We start from the raw sequence: 20177 nt of genomic DNA on the forward strand, positions 1-20177 counted from the left end.
ACAGCTGACCGTGGCACGTCACTGGTTACCTGGTATCTGGGCGAAGTGATAACATCGCGACAGCGTTCTCTTCCGCGTGCAGCACATGACGTTTTGTCGCATAAATGAATGACGTTATCTGTGTAGCGATTGCTCTGTCGCCGCCGCCGCGATATCTGATATTATTTTGTAATCGCTGCCATTATTCGTACTATCTAAAACATCATCGTTAACATGATGAGACAATGATCTTTAAAAAACGTTGATGACCACGAATCCGCTTATACGATTCGACAGCGACGTTGCATCGCATAGTTTGATGGAACAGTTTCATCGAATATTCTGTTTTCCCGACCCGTTGTTATTTTCGTGTGGAGGAGAGTTATTTAAAGCTAGCTGGCACCGATCCATTATTGTCCATCACCGTTTGTTGTTGCGGCTCGTAGTCCGTTTATAAGTCGTATGAAAAAACACCTCTAGTGGCTGCGAGAGCGCAGGACGACGTACTTGGTGATATCCTTCCCTGTTGTCCGCCATCGGCGCCTCACGCGATGTTTCCCACCAAAGGCCTGTTCCGGAACGTGTTCTTCCAGCCATACAATGATCAGAACAACGTGGGAATACGAGTCGCTGCCAAAGGTGAGGAGATGACGACGTCCGGTAGCTACGCATTTTGCGTTGTTTGTGTGTTTTGTGCTCTTTGTCCACTCTGACGTCATGATGCGCACCAAACTATAATATGATTCTACACGTGCCAATCGATTCGTATTTTGATTGATGCAGCCATAGAGCCGTTCGAATCAAATAAGTCTTATGAAGATCAACCTTAATGTAGCAGATTGTAAAAAAAAAAAAATAACAGAAATGAGATATGGGTGTGGGCATTTGTTCGTACTTAAATCTAGTAATCTGTTGGCCCTGGTCATATCCATTCATAAAGCCATGGTTTTGTATTTGCATACAATTGTTAATTTTTAGGAGGTATTTGCCGTTAATCCTCTAAAACACCACTCTGCATGTTAGTTACATGAAGTACAATTTGGTCTTGATAGTTTGAAGTATATTTGCTATATTTATGTTGAATAAATTTCGATGCAATGAAATCCCTAGTTATTTATGAAACGCTACTAATTATTTTAAGGATATCTTGGCTCACTTAAAATGGCTTAAGTATTAAAAAAAAGTCAAATATATTGATCTGAATTTGATAGTCATTACAAATTGAAAAGGTCAATCTTGAATCTAAACAGGCAATAGAATAAAAGTTACTTGTTATGATTAACATTTTGATAGGAAATATATTTTTTAAAAAAATTGTAACTAATGAGTTTGAATTTTTTCATTCTTATATTTATAATAACTAAGAAGCATAATGCTAAATTAAAATATATATTATTATTATTTTGTTAGTAGTATTTCATAATTGTAAACCTTTGAATCAGTAATAAATTGCTACTTTAAAAAATTATATTTAATGATTATCGATGTTATATAATAAATATTATCAAAATTGATAATAGATGTCAAAATGCTTAGTCAATAACGAGATTATATATATTCGTTAGTAATATTACCTTGTCAATATATATTTATATTAAATTATATCAATATTAGATTGGCATTATTATAAATTATTGATGCTCTTTAGGTAATGTAAAATAATAAATTTAATAAATAAATTTTTATTATTGAAATTTGTTTTTATATAGTAAATTACCAAAACATTAAGTATTGCATATTTCATATTAGTATACAAACTAATTTTTCAATAATTACCAGTTGAATTTTTGGAATCCCTTTGATCTACTGATACTGCTAAAATTTGCAGCTTCTTAAAGGATTATATTCATTTTTTTGCCATGTTTAAAAATAGTCATGAGATCCAAACATGTTTATTTTTGAGCTTACATTTTTTTTTTTTTAGTAATACTGAATACTTAATAAGCTAATATCAGAATAATTGTGCAATACAGTTATCGGCCGTATTCATGAGTACTAAGTTAACATTTTTAAGCTCAAATTTAAGCTTCAAAGCCTAATTAAAGTTTGAACACAGAAAAAATTTGCTTGGTAGTAATACACTTTTTGGATAACCAACTTATTTTGTATTGAGCATTACCAGTGTGACAGCCCAGCTTGGACCAGTTCGGCCCTTACAAATATATTCAAACTGTCCAGGGGCAATAAGAGTACACCTTGCTGCCCCTTTGCACACGCCTATAATAATCTTTCACTATTGTATATTGAGAGAGATATTGCTGATAATCTTGATCAAGATATTGTAATTGACAAATATTCCAAAGTTGATTGTCACTTAAATTTAACATAAAATATAATTATATACTTTATGATTTATAAAATCATAATAAATAAAATTTTATGTAACAAAAATGAATTCTTTAAGAGATTTTTATATTTTAATGATTGTATTATGCTGGTGAATAATGGTTAGTTAAATGGGGGAGGGTGGAGGTTTGTTGACAAGTTAAAAAAAACTTGGAGCTCAAATCCTCCTTGTTCAAATGTTAATTCCATCTATGAGCATACTTTATGAGTTTTCATAAAAGTATTTCATAATATTTTTGATGACTACCTACCCTTCTATCTATAGTAACTTTTATATGACTCAATGAAACTAAATGTAAATTTACATATATAATGATTCTTATTATATGCTGACATGACAACTTATAATTTTAATTATTTTTTTTGGAAAATAAAGTTGATAACAGGCTCGGCTCAAGGGTTAGGCGACATAAGCCCATACCTAGGGCGAGATTTAGTATTTTTAAACTATGGATGATTTTAAAAAAAGTATTAGATTTAAAAGTACCTACTGATATCAAATTATGTGTGTTAAAAAATAAGACTCAAAAAACCGTTTTGTTTTTATTTAAATTAGTCGTTAGGTTTACTTGTCTACAAATGTATTGATCTAAAAAATGATTAACTTTACACAAATAAATATAATGAACTCAGAATTAAGTCTATTTTAGTATTGTTTATGTAAGAATAATATCTGAAGTAGTATTTACATGCAAGGGGTTGCAACACTTAAGTTTGTCTAGGTGTAAGTAAACGTTTGAGCCCGGTCTGGTAGATAAATATAAGAAGGTTGTTTTATAAAGAAAGTACCCAACTTCTAGATGTACTAAAGCTGTATATAAGCCCAAAATGTGAATGCCTCTGTATTATTAATTAAGAAGACCTTTTCATAATCACTAGGGCCTGGAATTGTATGCATTTGCATATTTTTATATACTTAACTAAAAAGTAACTAGGTAAGATAGAAATTTGAATCTTAATCTAATGTGTTGGTATGCAAAATTAAATTTAGCATATTTTTGCATATTTGGAACATTTCAAATTATTATGCATATTTTATCACTTTTCTGAAATATAATGCATATATAGAAAAAAATATGGAGTTATTAATATTATTTATTAGCATATGTCCATCGTAAATCCTGTGAATCGTGCAGTTATATAATTTGATTTTTGTGTTATAATAAGATAAGATAAAGTTTGCTAAAAGTACTAATACTATAGTAACTCTCCAAGTAATTTTAAAAATATTATAAAAATCTGCTTGATTTATTTAAATTGATTTTCGTTTGTGATTTTTTGTTTAGATCAGTGAGTGTTCAAAATACAATTTAATTTCAATACAACATATAGTTCCATACAGTTCAATAATATATATAAAATACAGTTGATATATTTTAAAGTATATTTTTTTTGTTGATTATTAATTATTTAATGAATTGTATACATTTTAAAATTAAATACATTTTTAATAAATAATAAACATGCATTTTTGTTTGTATATTTTGAGTGCATATTTGAATGATAACCATGGCATAAATGCATGCATATTTTGTATGTTTTTAGTGCATATAATTCCGGGTCCTAATAATCATACTTCAATACTCAAACAAAACTTATATTTAGGTTTCATTATATTTATTTATATTTATTATATTTAGGTTTATTGGTAAATTACATCTTAAGACTTCAGTTTACATAAATTTTATGAATAAGAATTATTAGAAATCAATTGTATTTTCTTACATTATTATTATCATTAATTAATGAGTAGTATGTTCCAATTGTTAAGTATCTACTAACAACTTAGACATTTTTTTTTTAATATTTTCAAATTAATAATTTCATTATTATTTGATTCACAGAACAACATTTTTAACAATATTTTAACCAAATAGTAATAATATTATTATAATTTAAAATGTATTTATAAAATATAAACATTTTAAGATATAATAAATAACTACAGAACAAGATAAAAATTAATTTCTTTTAATTTTTCATAAATTAAATATCTTAAAATGCACTGTTTAAATGAATTAGAAAGATAAATATGAATATTCATCATCTGCCATTAAGTACTAATAGACCCGAGGTTGTAAACATTCGATGTACTAGTTAAAATGTATAAAATAAATATACACTTAGGTTTAGATTAGTATAACTTAATTATATTAAAAATATTAAATGTCAATTTTATTCTATTTTTTTTTTTTTAGTATATTATATACATTGTTAATTTATATCTACATAATTTATATAGGTTGATCACATTTTAAGTTCTGAGTAAAAATTCTATCAAATAAGATATTGAATACCAATTATATTATTTTATATGCATTTTTGGTGTGATTATTTATAACAACGATTCCCAACTAATGGGCAATGTAGTACTGGGTTGCAGAAGCTAATCTATAGCCTAAGGTTCTCAAACTGTGTTTTACAGAGCTCTTAGGGTTTCACAATTGTTTCTAAAAAGCTATGGAGAATTATAATATAATTCTATTATCATAGAAAATTTAAAAACGTAACAATTATTGATCGTTATTTAAAACAACAAGCGAGCATGTATATTTACAAGACTGTCACTCAAATATAATTCACCGATATGTTTACAAACAATATTAAAATCCTGATAGGAAATTATAATTTTTCAATCTTAGATAGTATGCATTCGCATCCCAGTTATTTCCTGGTCAGATATATTGTATATAAATATAATATTAAATGTACATTATCTCGTTTTGAGTTTCCTCCTATATGAATACATATCATGTGTAATATGCTTTGCAGAACACAGGCAAATAAAACTTAATAGTAAATATTTCTTGGGGCTCTACGAGAAAATACTGCTTAAAAAAATGTTTCGTGGCTGAAAAAGTTTGGGAATCGCTGATTGAAGCTAAGGGTTGGTAAATTTTGATTTGTACCGATTAGCATCAACAGTTTTTTGATTTTATGAAAGTCTGTTTAGAAATGTATTTAAATTATTTAATCTATTTATCTTATTTTATCTATTTAATTATATCTAAATTTTTTTATTTTTAATTTAAATTTATTGGTTAGATATTACTAGGATATTAGGGGTAATATTTAATAAATAACCCACAATTAAAGCTATCACATAATTGTATTAAATTTGGTTCTATTATTTAGTATTTTAGTAATTTATGTTGTTTGTGAATATTTATTATTATTATTTACTTTTAACACTTGTTTTAAGTTTAATATAATAAACTTAATTACTTTATAAATTTATTTAATTTTTTAATTTTTCTTGTATAGAGTATTTCCCATTTATATATGTATAAATTATATATAAATAAGTTATATGCATATTATCTATTTGTATGTGTTTTTTTATCTGAATATTATGTAAGTACATCTCAAATTTATTTTTACAAAATTAGTGGTATGTGCAACTAAAAAAGTTAAAATTGCTGATTTATAATTGTCATTAACTTTTTTAACGTTTTTGTTTTCAGATAATAAACATCTAGTACAACGATTAACCTTAGAACAAACTGTTAAACAACGGCGTTGTGTTAATTCTTTGCAATGGAATGATACTGGAAATTTATTGCTTTCGGCTGGAGATGATAGACGTATTGTGATTATTAATCCATTCACTCACAAAAATGTTGTTGATTACAAAACAAGACATCAAACCAATATTTTCTGTGCAAAATTTTTACCTACTATGGATAATCGTATTATTTCATGTGGTGCCGATGGTTCTATTCTCAATCTTGGTAAGTATATATGAATTTTATTTATAATTTAATCAATATATGAATCACTAAATGCAAGAAAGGCACATGTCCACATTTTATAATTTTTCAGAAGAGACAAAAAAGGTCACATGTCTAGAACATACGCCGTTTTTGCATTTAATACAAAATATGATCATTTTATAATATACCAGTAAACTGGACATGTGTCCCGTTTGCACAGAACGGTGTAATTGTTGAATCTAAACAAAAATCTGTAAAAATGTAATTTTAAGAAAATTTTAAACACGTGCCCTTCTTGCATTTAGTGATTCTTATAATATATGAATCACTAGTAACATATTATGTTACCGGCAATATGGATAATTCAGGTATTTTGCAAAATACCTAGGTATTATGCAAATTACTGACCCATTTTAGGCAATGCAAATACAACACGATTTTTCAATATTATTTTACATATAATTTAGATATTTTATTAAATACCTAGGTGTTATGCAAAGTACAAAACATTTTATTATTTGTTATATTACATTAAGATTCTAATAATTATTATACATTATTACTCATATTACAGACAAAATTTAATTTTTATCTATTAATATATTATTACTATTATATAAATATTTTACTTAAACTACTATTTACTTATTATAACATGTTTTAGAAAAGTGACATTTTAAAGTGCACTAAATGTTATTTTTAAGGAAAATACATTTATTATTTTGACACTTGGACTTACAAACACATTTTAAAAATCCTTGGCCAATTCTTGTGGATTGAATTTTTATCAACTCGTTATAATGTTCGTCAGATAAAAAACTAATATTAATGTGCAAATTTTTAAAAAAATGTCTGCAGTTATAAAAATTTGACTTCATATAAATCGTATGCATAATATTACAACACCATAACGAGACACGAAAATGACTATATTGCAATAAAATTATTAGTACGTTCAATATTGCACCTCAGAATTATTATTATAGTAGTAAAAGAATATTAATCTTTATTGTGTTAAATTGTGCATGCACATTTATGATAAATGATAAGTAAAGTCATTGGTAATACACGATGCCCAGTTTTATTTGTTTGCATCATATTGCCTACTTCACGTTTGGCATTTTACATAATACCTAGGTAAAGCTCGTATTATGTATATTTTCGAGTGATTTTTGGCATTTTATATAATGCCTAGGCATTTTGCAAAATATCGGATTGTCCATATTGCCGGTAACATATATATATAGATCAAATTTTAAATATATTTATTATATTTGTATTTATATGTTAGATTTGGAAAGACAGAAAGAAACAGAGTGGAATTTTTTTACCTGTCACGAAACTCCATGTTATGAAATAGAAACAATACCTGGTGACCCTAACACATTTCTTAGCTGTAGTGAAGACGGTACTGTTCGCCTTTATGATTTGAGAGCTAGTAATTTGTGTTCTAGATACAAATGCAGAGATGTAAATTAAATAATTATTTTTATCTATGTATTTATTACCTACTAAACATACTCTTTTTAAATAGCATATATTGATCAATTGCGATACACCAGTTTCTACTATTGCGGTAAATCCCAAAAATCCTTACGAACTTGCAATTGCCACTTTAGATAGTACTGTAAGAGTGGTTGATCGAAGAAAAATTATCTTACAAGGTAAGTAGTAAAACCTTAATTTTGCCTATTATAATATCAACTACCGTATGACAATTGAGAAGAAAAATTAATTAATTATGAAAATAGCATTGCCTTCTTACTTCTCTCGTCAGCTAATTGTTTGTCCACAAAATATGATTGGGTTTTATCGAATATAATGAAAATAAATATAAAAATAATATAATTTAATTGCCTGGTTGAACAGCATACATTTATAATAGAACAATAAAATACACTAATACAATAAAATATAAATAAATAATAATTCAATTGCCCATCGTGGCACAATACATAATTATTTAGAAAAATTAACAAAAACTCGATAATACAATAAATCAAATCAATATAATATAATAATGTTACATATGGCGGGGTTACTCATGTAGTAGTTGTGACGTTCGATTGGTTTTACACCGACGCTACCGTACCGGGTTCCGTAATAATAAAATAGATACAATAAAAATACAATTTGAACCCGCGTACGTGCGATCGAAAAGTTGACAACTACTCAGGACGAAAATCCAACCATATACACAAACAAAACCACGTTGTACAAAATGGGTGTTGGTAACTGAAGTTGCTTAGTGTTTTTAATTTAATAATAAAATGTGATATACCACAATGGCGAGAATAATAAATAACAATAATAATTAATAACAATACGCAAAGAAAAACAAATATGTTGCTGCAATAGCGAAAAATAAAATTATAATAATTTGGTGCAACAATTGCGACCATCAAAAACACAAGAAAAAAAACTGAGATGTATTCGCCACGACGGTACGAACACAACGACTTTGTAATAATATGCAAATAACAAAAACGACCAATAATACAAAAATACAGAAAAAGACATTAATCACTATAACTCACGGTAAACTAATCTAATGAGTCCGTTAATTGAGTCCAAACAACATTTGATATGGACGTTTACAGATGAGCTCACGTATTTACCGGCCTCCGAATTAATCAGAGTGAACAAAATATATAGTTATAATTTGTGTAATACGTACATTACTTTCAATAATTTTGTCCTTTGATTTACCCTATTAAGAATTACTTGAGGTAAAATTGAAGAGTCAAAAAATGAGTCTCCATGAATTCAAATAATAACTCAATTTATTGCATATTCTGCAACTATGAACAAGGAGAATTAGATTGATTAGCATAATATATTTCCTAGAAAAATTGAATATTATTTTGTACATTTAGATTTCTATATATATTTATTCCATTTATATTTTAATGCTATTTAAGAAGGTAATTTATTTGTTGAATTTTTCAATCATTCAAGAATGTTTATTTTACTCTTGCTACTATGAATCTTATTTAGCCTTACTGAAAATGCAACTCTTTGTTTGGTGTTTAATAATTATCACTCAATAGTACATCAAATGCTTAGAGTCTTAGATGTTATTTATTTTGCTCTAAAAAAAAAGTATTAGTACACTTGTGTTTTTCTAGATATATCACAGGCATTTTGTTGAAATTAAACAATACACCCAGTATATTTAGTATGTATTAGTTTATATTCATACTGTAGTTTTAAGTATATATATATACATTAGTATAGTCAGCGATTAATGTTGAGATGGCACATTCTCTATGTCGAGTGTGGCATATATACAAATATTGTAACACAGATATACGGAGGCAGTCTGTCGAGACATGCGACCAGTTGCCGTTGTACGAAGTGCGTTGTGTAACATTTTATTATTCACGATATTAAATTGTTTATTAATTTAACCTAAACGTGTCTGTATCTACTTATAAACCGATTCCACTCAACACATTTGACAGAGTGTGGCACAACGGGTTCTTATTCATATAAAAAAATTCTTAGAGTTTATTTCCTTATTATTAAATGATATATCTCTTATTGTCACATAAGCATCTGCTATGGTGAAGAATTTTCTAGTATAGCTAGTATCTCTGCTGCATTTTCCCTAGATAGAATTCTATTCTCTATACTGTATAATTTATATACCTCTGATCAACTGACCGTGAAAATTGGAAGGTCACCATATCCACACATTTCGACTCTTCTATTGCCTCATCACATCTTCAGAACCATCCTACTCTTACGAAAGAATGGTACACCAAATAGAGGCTTAAAATAATTCAAATCCATAGATACTACATTTATCCTACGACTTACATTTTGCCTAACAGTATCCATATTCGGATATAGCTCACCCACAATTAAATACATTGGGCTAACTTTGGGTTGCAGACTTACCTGTGCTAAGCATATCCATTCTAATAAAAGGTTAAAGCTAAATTGTTATGTAACCATTTAAATTTAACTTCTTTTACAAACATCAATTTATGAGGTAACAACATTATTAACTATTATGAATATTTAAAGGAATTGTTTCTTATTTACTTTTTATTTAATGTAAATAGAGAGCTATACTAAATTGTTATTAATAAGTGCTTATTTTTTTTTTCAGATCCAACTGATAAAATTGTTCCTGAATGTGCTTTTACTGTTCCTCATTTAAGTCATCGTTCCTATCGTATAACATCACTTTCATATTCATCTGATGGTAGAAATATACTTGCCAACTATTCTGATGAAGATATTTATATGTTTAGCACTGATAAAGATCCTAATATAACTGCAGTTGCAAATGACTATTTGGAAAATCCACCATACCCACCACCATATAGACGAATAAGATTGAGAGGTGACTGGACAGATACTGGACCACTATCTGAGCCTTCTGTTGGTATGATTTATTAAAAATAACAAGTTACCTATACAAAACATAAATTTATATTTTGATTTTTTATAAGTTTTCAAAAGTTAAACTTGAATATTAATCAAACAAAATAGCCAAATTGAAAAATTGTATTAATTCGATTTTTTTTTAATGAATTTATTTTTGTTTCAATTAAAATGTTCACAAAAATCTTACTAATTTAACTATTGTTTCTGTATCTCACTTATTTTGTTATTTCTTAAACTATTTAGTTGGTGATTATTTTTACTTTATTCTATTAAATTTGTCCTCCATCAGGTCTTTATTTAATATAAAAGTTGTTCATAAAATTCCATCCTGTATTACCTTTTAACCAATTTTTCATGTTCTACTAATCGTTTATCATTTTTTGGATGATTATTCCCTTCTTTATTAACCTTTTTATTTTATTTTTTTATTTTTTATCTTTTACTATTATAATATTGGGTACAAAATTTTTCTGCAGATCACCTATTATTGCTATACCAGTATTATTCTATTCATTTTTGGTAATCATCACACTTATCTGATATTATAATTTTTTTACTTAATCACATTTCTTCTAATGTGTTTAATGCTCTAAATAAAAATATTATATTTGTTTAGTTCATCACTACATTTTTCATTAGTTTAATTTGTAAATAATTTAAATGTGATATTTTAACTATATATATATATTTTTTTTTTGTAGATACTGAAAGAGATAGAATCCAGTCTATAGTAATGGGACAGATGAGTGATATTCTGGTTCAGATATTAAACACGCCATCATTGCGTTCTGCTATAATGCATAACTGTAAAGGAATATTTTATAATTTCATTATATTTTTAATTTATTGATAATATTTTAGGGAGGCCATTATATTCTCGACTTACAAGACAAACACTAGATAGTGTACAAATCAATGGACCTAACAATGAAAAGTAAGTTTTAATGACACTTTATTTATTATTTATTTATTTATAGAAAACACTTGAGTCAAAAAATCAAATAATGAATACAATACATGATTTGTTACCAACATCTATCCTAATTTAAACAGGAAAAATATTTATTTCTATTTTATTTCATAATTTTATATTACACTTAAACTTTTAAGTGATAATTTATCAATAATTTTGTGGGTTATTTGTTCAAAAATAAATGATATTTAAATTAAATGTTGTATTGGATGTGTAATAAATGGAAAATAAATAATTTTTAAATTATAGAATTTAGTACTCTAACAAATATTATAAAAAATTAATAGTAACAATTTTCTTCAATATTGAGTACTTTTTTTAAAATTGAGTATTTTTGGATCTTTTGTGTGAATTAATGAATATTTTATAAGTAATTTTTTATGGTTATAGTTCAAATTTGGATGCCAATAATGTCGAACCATCCACTTCAACTGACAGTGGGCAAGAAACTGAAAAAAGAAAAAAATTAAAATTAAATGAACGATGCCCAGGGTTTAATGATTTTGTTCCACTTCAGCCTGTTAAAGCACAATACAAAGGTCATCGGAATTCTAGGTATTCAAAAATAAATGCTATAACTTTAAAACGTTTAGTTGTAAGGTAATATTAATATTATCATTAATTACTTTACAGAACTTTAATTAAAGAAGCATCATTCTGGGGCAATGACTTCATTATATCTGGTAGTGATTGTGGACATGTGTTTATATGGGATCGTTATACATGTGAAATAGTAATGTTATTGAGGGGTGATAATCATGTAGTTAATTGTATTCAGCCACATCCTAGCTTGCCTTTACTAGCAACGTCTGGTGTTGATCATGATGTTAAGCTTTGGAGCCCAAGACTTCCAGATATTGGGTTCTCTCAAGAAATGGCGAATGAGGTAAAAAAATTGCTTATAAAATGTTATACTTGAAATGTATATAGGATTATGTTCTAATATTAATGAATATAAAATAACATTTAAATAATGTATCAACCTATTGTGTATGGTAATTGTATTCTTCTTTTTTTGTTGAATGTAAAATTCAATTTTTCGAATCAAATATGTGTCAAAGTGTATGATAATCAAATTCTATAATATCCCATTAAATATCTCTAAAAAACATGATTGCAACTTATCAAATAATCATAAATGTTATACTCTTTCTGGTAATATGGAATTAAAATCTGAGGTCAAGCTATAAATTAGAGTTGCTATTGTTGAATAGTTTCTCATCAACAAGTCACACATATTTTTATTATTATCGGTATTTAATGTTTCTATTTTGGTTTAGTGTAAAGATATACTAGTTTTTATTTAAAAGAAAAAATGTCAAGATCAGTGATAGACAAGTTCATGTTCACAGAATAATTAACAAATTCCAATTACAAATATAGATTAAAAAAGATTTTAATTTTTACATTATAGCATTTCGTTTTGGAAAGTTCATATTTAATTGGGTATATTTGATTTTAAATTAGTGAAACGAGGAATGTATTGATCTTACCATGTATATATATATATATATTTATTTTTTGGGTTTATGTACATGATTTCGAATAGAAGGATTGCTCTGATTATGACCAAATTAAGAGTTAAAGATAGGAAATGTATTCTTATTAATAGTCTTTTCAATTTTTCAGCAGTTTTATAAATAATTTCGAAAAACTGATGAAAAGTTATAAAACAAGTTTGAAGATATTTTAATAAAATTTGTGCTGCATTTTTATTAGACACTTGACATTTTTTTTCCTCAAATTTTAGATGCTTTTTTATTTTGGGGAAAGTTAGAATATTAAAAGTTTAACTTTACGTACTAAGAAATTTAATTCTACTATTTTATCAACTATCTTTGGAAATATTAATTGATCTACCCGATGATTCTTTCATTCAAAATCCTTTTTTAAAGAACAATTGAAGACCACGAAGCAACAACAAGACATCTCCACTTTTTCCAATTTTTGAGAAGCAACAAAAAACGGTTTTAAAAATTTACAAAAAATATATTCAAATAACTTGAGAATAATTATAATTTATTTCATAAAAAGAAATTAAATAATGGCTTGGAGATGTCTTGTTACTGAACTGTAAAATTATGTTTTTACTTATAGTGTATAAAAATAATGTAATTAATATGAAAAAAGTGTTCTTACGTATAACATTGTATAAATTATATATTATATAATTATTTACTTTCAGAAATGTAGTGAAACAAAATTATTTTTTATTGAGGAAGGAGGGGGGGAGTTATACATGTGAAAAAAATAAAAAGATCTTAAAAGATGGAAAATCCAAACTACTAGTATAGTAAACACTGCATATTTTGGAGAGGGATTTTGTCCCCAATACTTTATCTTTGACAGGAGTGTAGTAAAAAAAAAATTCGGAAGAGGGGCTATACATATAAAAAAAAAATTAATGAGATTTAGTTCATGTAATATTATTCTTTACAAAACTTTTAAAGCTTTAATTTTTTAAATCAATATATTAAATATTTACTTTGTAAGAAATAAATTATATCATTAAACTCTCTGTATTTAATATTGAAATTCAATTAATTATAAAACAAAATTAAAAATAACATAATCTCAGTCACAAACTATATATAATATTAATATTTTCTTTGTATAAAATATTAAAAATAATGTATGTAATGGTACCAAGGGCGTACTCAAGGGAGGGGGTCGGGTCTTGATCCCCCCTCCTCATTGAAATTTCTACATACTCAATGATTTAATAGTAAATAGTATAATAATAGAACATAGTGTATTTTAAATAACCATTATCTTCAATATACAAAGTTTATAGATTATATAATATACCTATAATATATGATCCATACTATAGTAGATTAACAGTAATTTTTTGGTATTGAGTTAAATTATAATTATAATTAGAGAACAGATAAAATAAAAATTTTGCCCCCCCCCCATAAAAAATTCCTGGGTACGCTTCTGAGTGGTACCATTATACGATGCAACAACCAGACATCTTCAGAGATATCTTGTTGTTGCGCCTTAATAAAAAAACCAGTCATCTCCATTTGTACAATATCTCTGTATTCAATGATCAATTGTCTGATTGTTGAGCCAATATATTTTTTGTAATAATAAAAGTTGAAAAAACGATTTTGTTAAAAAAATGGAGATGTCTGGTTGTTGCTCCGTGATCTTCATTTGTACATTGGTTTCAAGTTTAAAAGATAAACACAGCAATATTATGCTATCTTTGTGTCTCACTCGACTTAGGAATTTTGAATTCTATTTAATATTTAATATATTTTTAACATAATATTTTAATTTCAGCTTGTTGAAAAGAATAAATTAATGATGGAACAATCAAGGGATACAATTACTGTGTCACCAACGTTAATAGTGCGTATGCTTAATCGTTTCAATATACTCAGACAAGGTTGGTATATTTCAATTTTTATAAAGTATTCTTAGTGTCAACTTTTACTTAATATACTGTATTAAAATGAATAGGAACATTGAAAAATTAAACTTTCAACAAATGTTTAATTATTCAACATTTTAAAAATAATGATTAGAAATAAATAGTAAAATAGTTTTTTGATGAGTTTTTTACATGTGTATGAAATTTTTCTTAGAATAATTCATACAGAAAAAGTGATCTACAGTATTTTCAATGGCAGCTTTTGTATCATTAATTAGACGTAAGTTTTTTTTTATATATTTTGTTAACCCTATAAAATATAACCAAGACTGACAATAATAAATTATATAATTTTAATTAAAAAAGTATTATAATTTTTTATTTAACCAATTTACTTAATTATTTATTTTTTTCATCCGACTATCTGAGACATGCCAAATTCGAGAAAATAATACACAATTTTTTCTTATTTTATTAAAAATATATTTTAATTTATATATATAAAAAAAAAAAAAATGTTGTCAATGATGTACACTTGAGTTACTTGTGTAACTTGAGTAAAATTGATTTTGTTTGATAATAATGTTTATAATGTTATAGTTTAAATCATAAAGAGAAATTTGATTTTAATCAAAACTAAGTTTTTTTATTTTGGACTTCTATTTTTTATAAGTAGTTAATTCAATTTTTTATACTGTTTTCTTCTATTGCATGCTGTTGTTAATTTGAATTTGGATAAAGTTTATAAATATTTTTGCAATACTTTTGTTATGAATAATAGGTAAATTTTAATTTTTTGAATAGTTGAAATTCATTAATGAGTATTGTAATTTTTATATTGATACATTATTACAGTCAGTGTTTTATGTAGCGACGTAAAATTATTATCATATTTTATTAATAATGCAATCTAATTTTTGTTGAATCCTATTTTTTTTTCTTAATTCACATTAGAATAAAATGGTTTATTATCAAATCTGTATTTTTTCATAATTTTGTATTACATGCCACTGTTGATCAGTAGTCATTGAGTACCAAATTTGAATTGAAGTATTTGTAATAATGTAATGCTTATTCATTTAATGTTGTTTGAATATTCTCTCTTATGTCCCAAATTATATCCTTTCAAATTATTACAATATTATTTTATAATTTTTAATTTTTAATTGATCTTACAGTAATCCTATTATAATTTATTATGTCACCAAATTGTAAAATTAAATTAATTATAAAGTTTATAGATTAATATGAAATTAAAAATATTCTTTGTAGCAAATTCTTTAAGATTTTGAATTTCAAAACCTTATATATTACTGATATTGTATCTTAAAATTAAATAATATCTAGTTAGATAGATCATATAGACCAGGGGTCGGCAACCTGTTGCTCCTTAACATGCAATCTGTGGCTCTGTAGAAAATGCATCAATATCGCGACATGTAAAATATAAATTTTATTATACGTTATTATTAGGGCACGGAGTATGGTGTTGCATTTGCAACTTTTATTCTACTGCACCAATTTATTGTTAAGTAAGTTTTAAATGCGTTTCGTGTAGGTACGAATGAAAATATAAAAATTTCAAATGCAATTTTTCCCAATTTTCGAAATTTTTTCACATAATTTCACTTTTTTAATACTTTTTAAACATCTTTATAAAAATGTCATGAAATAAATTTGTTAAATTATTTTAAGTCTAAAGTACATGTTGTATTGATGTATATTAATATACAATTGTTAATTGATATTATTGAAAGTATAGTCAAAACGATAATTTGATTATTTTTAAAATCGTACCGGTTTCGTCATATTGCGATTATTGGATTCGTCGTATTTACAATGCGTACAGATAAGATAATATATTTAACTCAAAAAATATTGAAAAGTTCATTAAAAGTTATTAAATAAATAGCGTATTTGCAACGTATTTATGCAATAACATTTTAAAGTATATAAATAATAGTTATTTTATGAATTATACAGTGGCGTACTTAAACTTACTTCTAGGGGGAGGGGGCGACTCAAATTTTTTCTTTAATTCAGGCTCAAAATTTACAAGTAAAATTATTGATAATATTTAAATCAGATGAATCCTTAATATTTGTGTTTTTTTTTATTATTTTTTTTAATCCACTTAGTCCACTTTTAGTTCCATTTAGAATGAACTTTTTTGTATTTCTTTTTTAACACCTATCTGTGTTTTGAAAGTTTCACTTGGTTTTATTTGATTTTTCACCTAGTTTGGATCAGGGCTTAAATCATAATAATATATATTGTTTACCGTTATGGGACATTTAAAACGTTATGAATAATTTAGTATTTTGCGTTATTTAAATTAGTGTACAATTTGAAACGTTTTCAAATGTAGTATTTAGCAATCAGTACTATGTAAAATAACATTACATATTTTAAATGTTATATTATATATATAATACCTGGCATCCGCAGGTTAAAATAACTACTCAAAACTAGTACCAAAATTTGTTATATAATTTGTACAAATTTGAAATTTGTAAACGTATTATGAAAATATGTACACCCCCCTAAAGGGTTTAAAAACACTTTTTCATTTCGGATGCCAGCGTAACGTTACTCCAGCACCCGCATTCATAATTTTTTGAGTGGGCGTAAAAATTTGGAATCGTGATTGCAAATTTGTACAAATTATATAACAAATTTTGGTATCAGTTTTGAGTGTCTACGATAACGCACGCGGTCGACCGCTCAAAAATTAAACATGAGCGGTCGGAGGCGGTTGTACGCGGCAAGAAGCGGTGTGGTTTTTCTCGTGTGAATAAACGTATTTAAACATAGGTGTTCAATTTTAGGCGGTTTTTCGCTAACTGCCTAAAATTGAACGTTTTTCGCGTAACTCACCTTTTTTTTTTTTATATATTTTATTTAGATTACCTACTAATTAAAGTAAATTTAAAAAAAAAATAACTATGTTCTACATCTATTTTACTGATAGTTATAAATATTTTTCCATAGCAATTTCTTTTATGTTTCAATCGTTAATCGTTTTCTATAATGTTATTCGATATTAATTTTAACCGTTTTTCGTTTCTGTTTCCTTATCTGTAATCGATTTCAACAGCTTTTTGAATAGTTATACTTATAATGTTATAAAAACGTTTTGGTGCCCTGGTATAGACATTAAGTATCGTTATAAAATGATTCATATTAAAAAAATTTGAAATGTTTATCTCACATATGATCGATTCCTTAAATACGGATTCAGGGGGAATCGCCCCTTCCCCCCTAAAATACGCCACTGGAATTATAACGAAACGTTATTTTTTTTAATACAATTTTAGATTCTTTAAAGTGTAATTTTCTGTAAATTTTAATACAATACTGCTATTAATTTTACTAATTTTTTACTACTAAACCATCCGTGTCCTAATAATTATAGTGATAATATTTCTAAATTTCTTAATAACGATGTTTATTTCAGGTAAAAATAAAATAATATTTTATCTATAATGACCCCACAATATTATTATTAATTTCTATAAACTTTTAACCATATTAAAATATAGTAATATTGTGAACGAGATGTTTATAAACAAAAAGCGTAAAATTGAAGAGGACAAATTAAATTGAAGAATTTAGGAGTGGACTGATACTTTTGCATTTGTCCAAAACATCATGAGACAATTAAAATGTCTCATTTGTGACGAAAACTTACAATTAAAAAAAAAAAAGATTATCCAAAAGGCTCTCTTGACATCATGGTTTTGTAACTTTTTAAAAAAAAATGGCTTTTTACTAGGAAAAGATTCCCGACCACTGATATAGAATATAGTGCATTCATTAAAATACCTTCGTTTTATTTTTTAGAAAACATTTATGTAGCTCAGTATAAGTCTTATGAAATATGCTTCAAAACTCAGTCCATGAAGTGTAGATAATAAATGTGCTAGTGTATAATCTTTGTTATCTATAATTGATAAATCTATGTAATATATTATGCTATTATTTTGCCATTGCCGATATTTATATGCAATAATAATAATAAACATGAATTTATGATTTTAGCTGAAGTCCTTATCGAATTGAATGAGATGAGAAGAAACACATAGGACACTTGGACTTTTGTTAACTTTCAATTGAGCCCAGCTGAACTCTTGACTTACTACTGATGTATTTTTATGTTTATTAACTAATGTATAGTTACATATTTGTTTAAAATAGCTTTAAGTTCAATGTTTAGGAATATAATTTTTATTTAAATTACCATTTTATTGCACTTAAATATTAATAACACTAGCTGATCTTGTACGGCGACGTCTTTGACGAATTCAATGCCCGTGGATTTACGCATTTGAAACTCCATTATGGGTCAGCACTAAGCTACATATATTTTTTATACAGTTATTTAGATTGTTTTTATCAACTATAAGACATAGTGGATAGTGTTCTTAGCGTAGTAGTGTTATATTACGCTTAAAAAACTAGTACATTTTGTTAATTTGTTGGAAAAAAAAATTAAATTTTGTTTATTTATTTGCTTTTTTTTATCTTAATGCTAGCAGTAAACAATATTTTGAGAGTTTTCGGTAGTTGTATAAACAAAGATTTTTTGGTGTTTCAACTCTGGAGCAAGTAACATAATTGGTTGTGTGAAAAACAGGAATTTTTTAAGTTTAAACCAGCAATACTTAACGATTGACCTTGAGCCTTGTTGATGGTTATAACGAAAGCGAGAAGCACTGAATGATTGCTCAATGTAATAACTTGAAATCAAATAAAAAATCTGTTGTAATCATTGGAATTTGAAGTACTAACACCTCTGGTCCATTACATTTGCTGCTGATGATAGTAGCTTCAATTAAACAGTAAGTTTTGTTCCTTTGCAAAATTTCGAAGGATTTAAGTTGCGAATATATTTCAACGATGAACCAACTTTTAAAGTTAAGATGTGTGGTGGTATTCCAGATGCTTTCAACGAGTTAAGAAATACTATTGGATAGCTGACAGTTTGTTTTTTATTTATAAATGTGTCAATCGATTTATACTTGACAACTTCACATGGTAGTTTAAATTAAATTCAATGGTTTATTTTGTTGACATCATCATTCTTCGGGGCCAAAATTGATAGTTAGCAAAGCCAATTATGATTTTTGCAATTGTTTTCAATATTGAGAAAAACTTTTTGTTCAACATTTTTAATTGATGACTGCATTTGCCAGGCAATTGGCAGAAAATATATTTCACGTATAGTCAGATCAAATTGAAGTTTTCCTTTACCCATATCCAAAAGCTGTTTTGTGAATATTAGCGAAGCAGCATCTTGAAGTAAATGCATACGCATATTGGTCGACAATATAAGTTTTTCTATATGTCTCTAAAGATATGGCACTTACAAACATACATTTAGTTT

The 20177-nt window shown here is 26.4% G+C and overlaps 1 protein-coding gene across 2 annotated transcripts; it reads left to right on the top strand.

Annotated features, from left to right (window-relative positions):
* Nucleotides 1-21: 21 nt before the first annotated feature.
* On the top strand, nt 22-19027 carry LOC112686267 (DDB1- and CUL4-associated factor 6-like). 2 transcript variants are annotated; one of them, XR_003148879.1, is made up of 12 exons: nt 22-618; nt 5790-6056; nt 7330-7508; nt 7573-7702; nt 10156-10434; nt 11138-11242; nt 11298-11370; nt 11800-11964; nt 12043-12295; nt 14701-14806; nt 15006-15071; nt 18833-19027. XR_003148879.1 is itself a non-coding variant. In XM_025558468.1 (11 exons), the coding sequence occupies exons 1-11, from the start codon at nt 531-533 to the stop codon at nt 18874-18876; spliced, it is 1689 nt and encodes a 562-aa protein (XP_025414253.1). In that variant the 5' UTR covers nt 22-530; the 3' UTR covers nt 18877-19027. The 2 variants fall into 2 exon arrangements, 1 of the variants encoding a protein (XP_025414253.1); XM_025558468.1 differs by lacking the exon at nt 15006-15071.
* The last annotated feature ends 1150 nt before the right edge of the window (nt 19028-20177 follow it).

Source organism: Sipha flava, unplaced genomic scaffold (genome assembly GCF_003268045.1).
Source record: "Sipha flava isolate LNK unplaced genomic scaffold, YSA_version1 303_pilon_pilon, whole genome shotgun sequence".
In the NCBI taxonomy this organism is placed as follows: domain Eukaryota; kingdom Metazoa; phylum Arthropoda; class Insecta; order Hemiptera; family Aphididae; genus Sipha; species Sipha flava.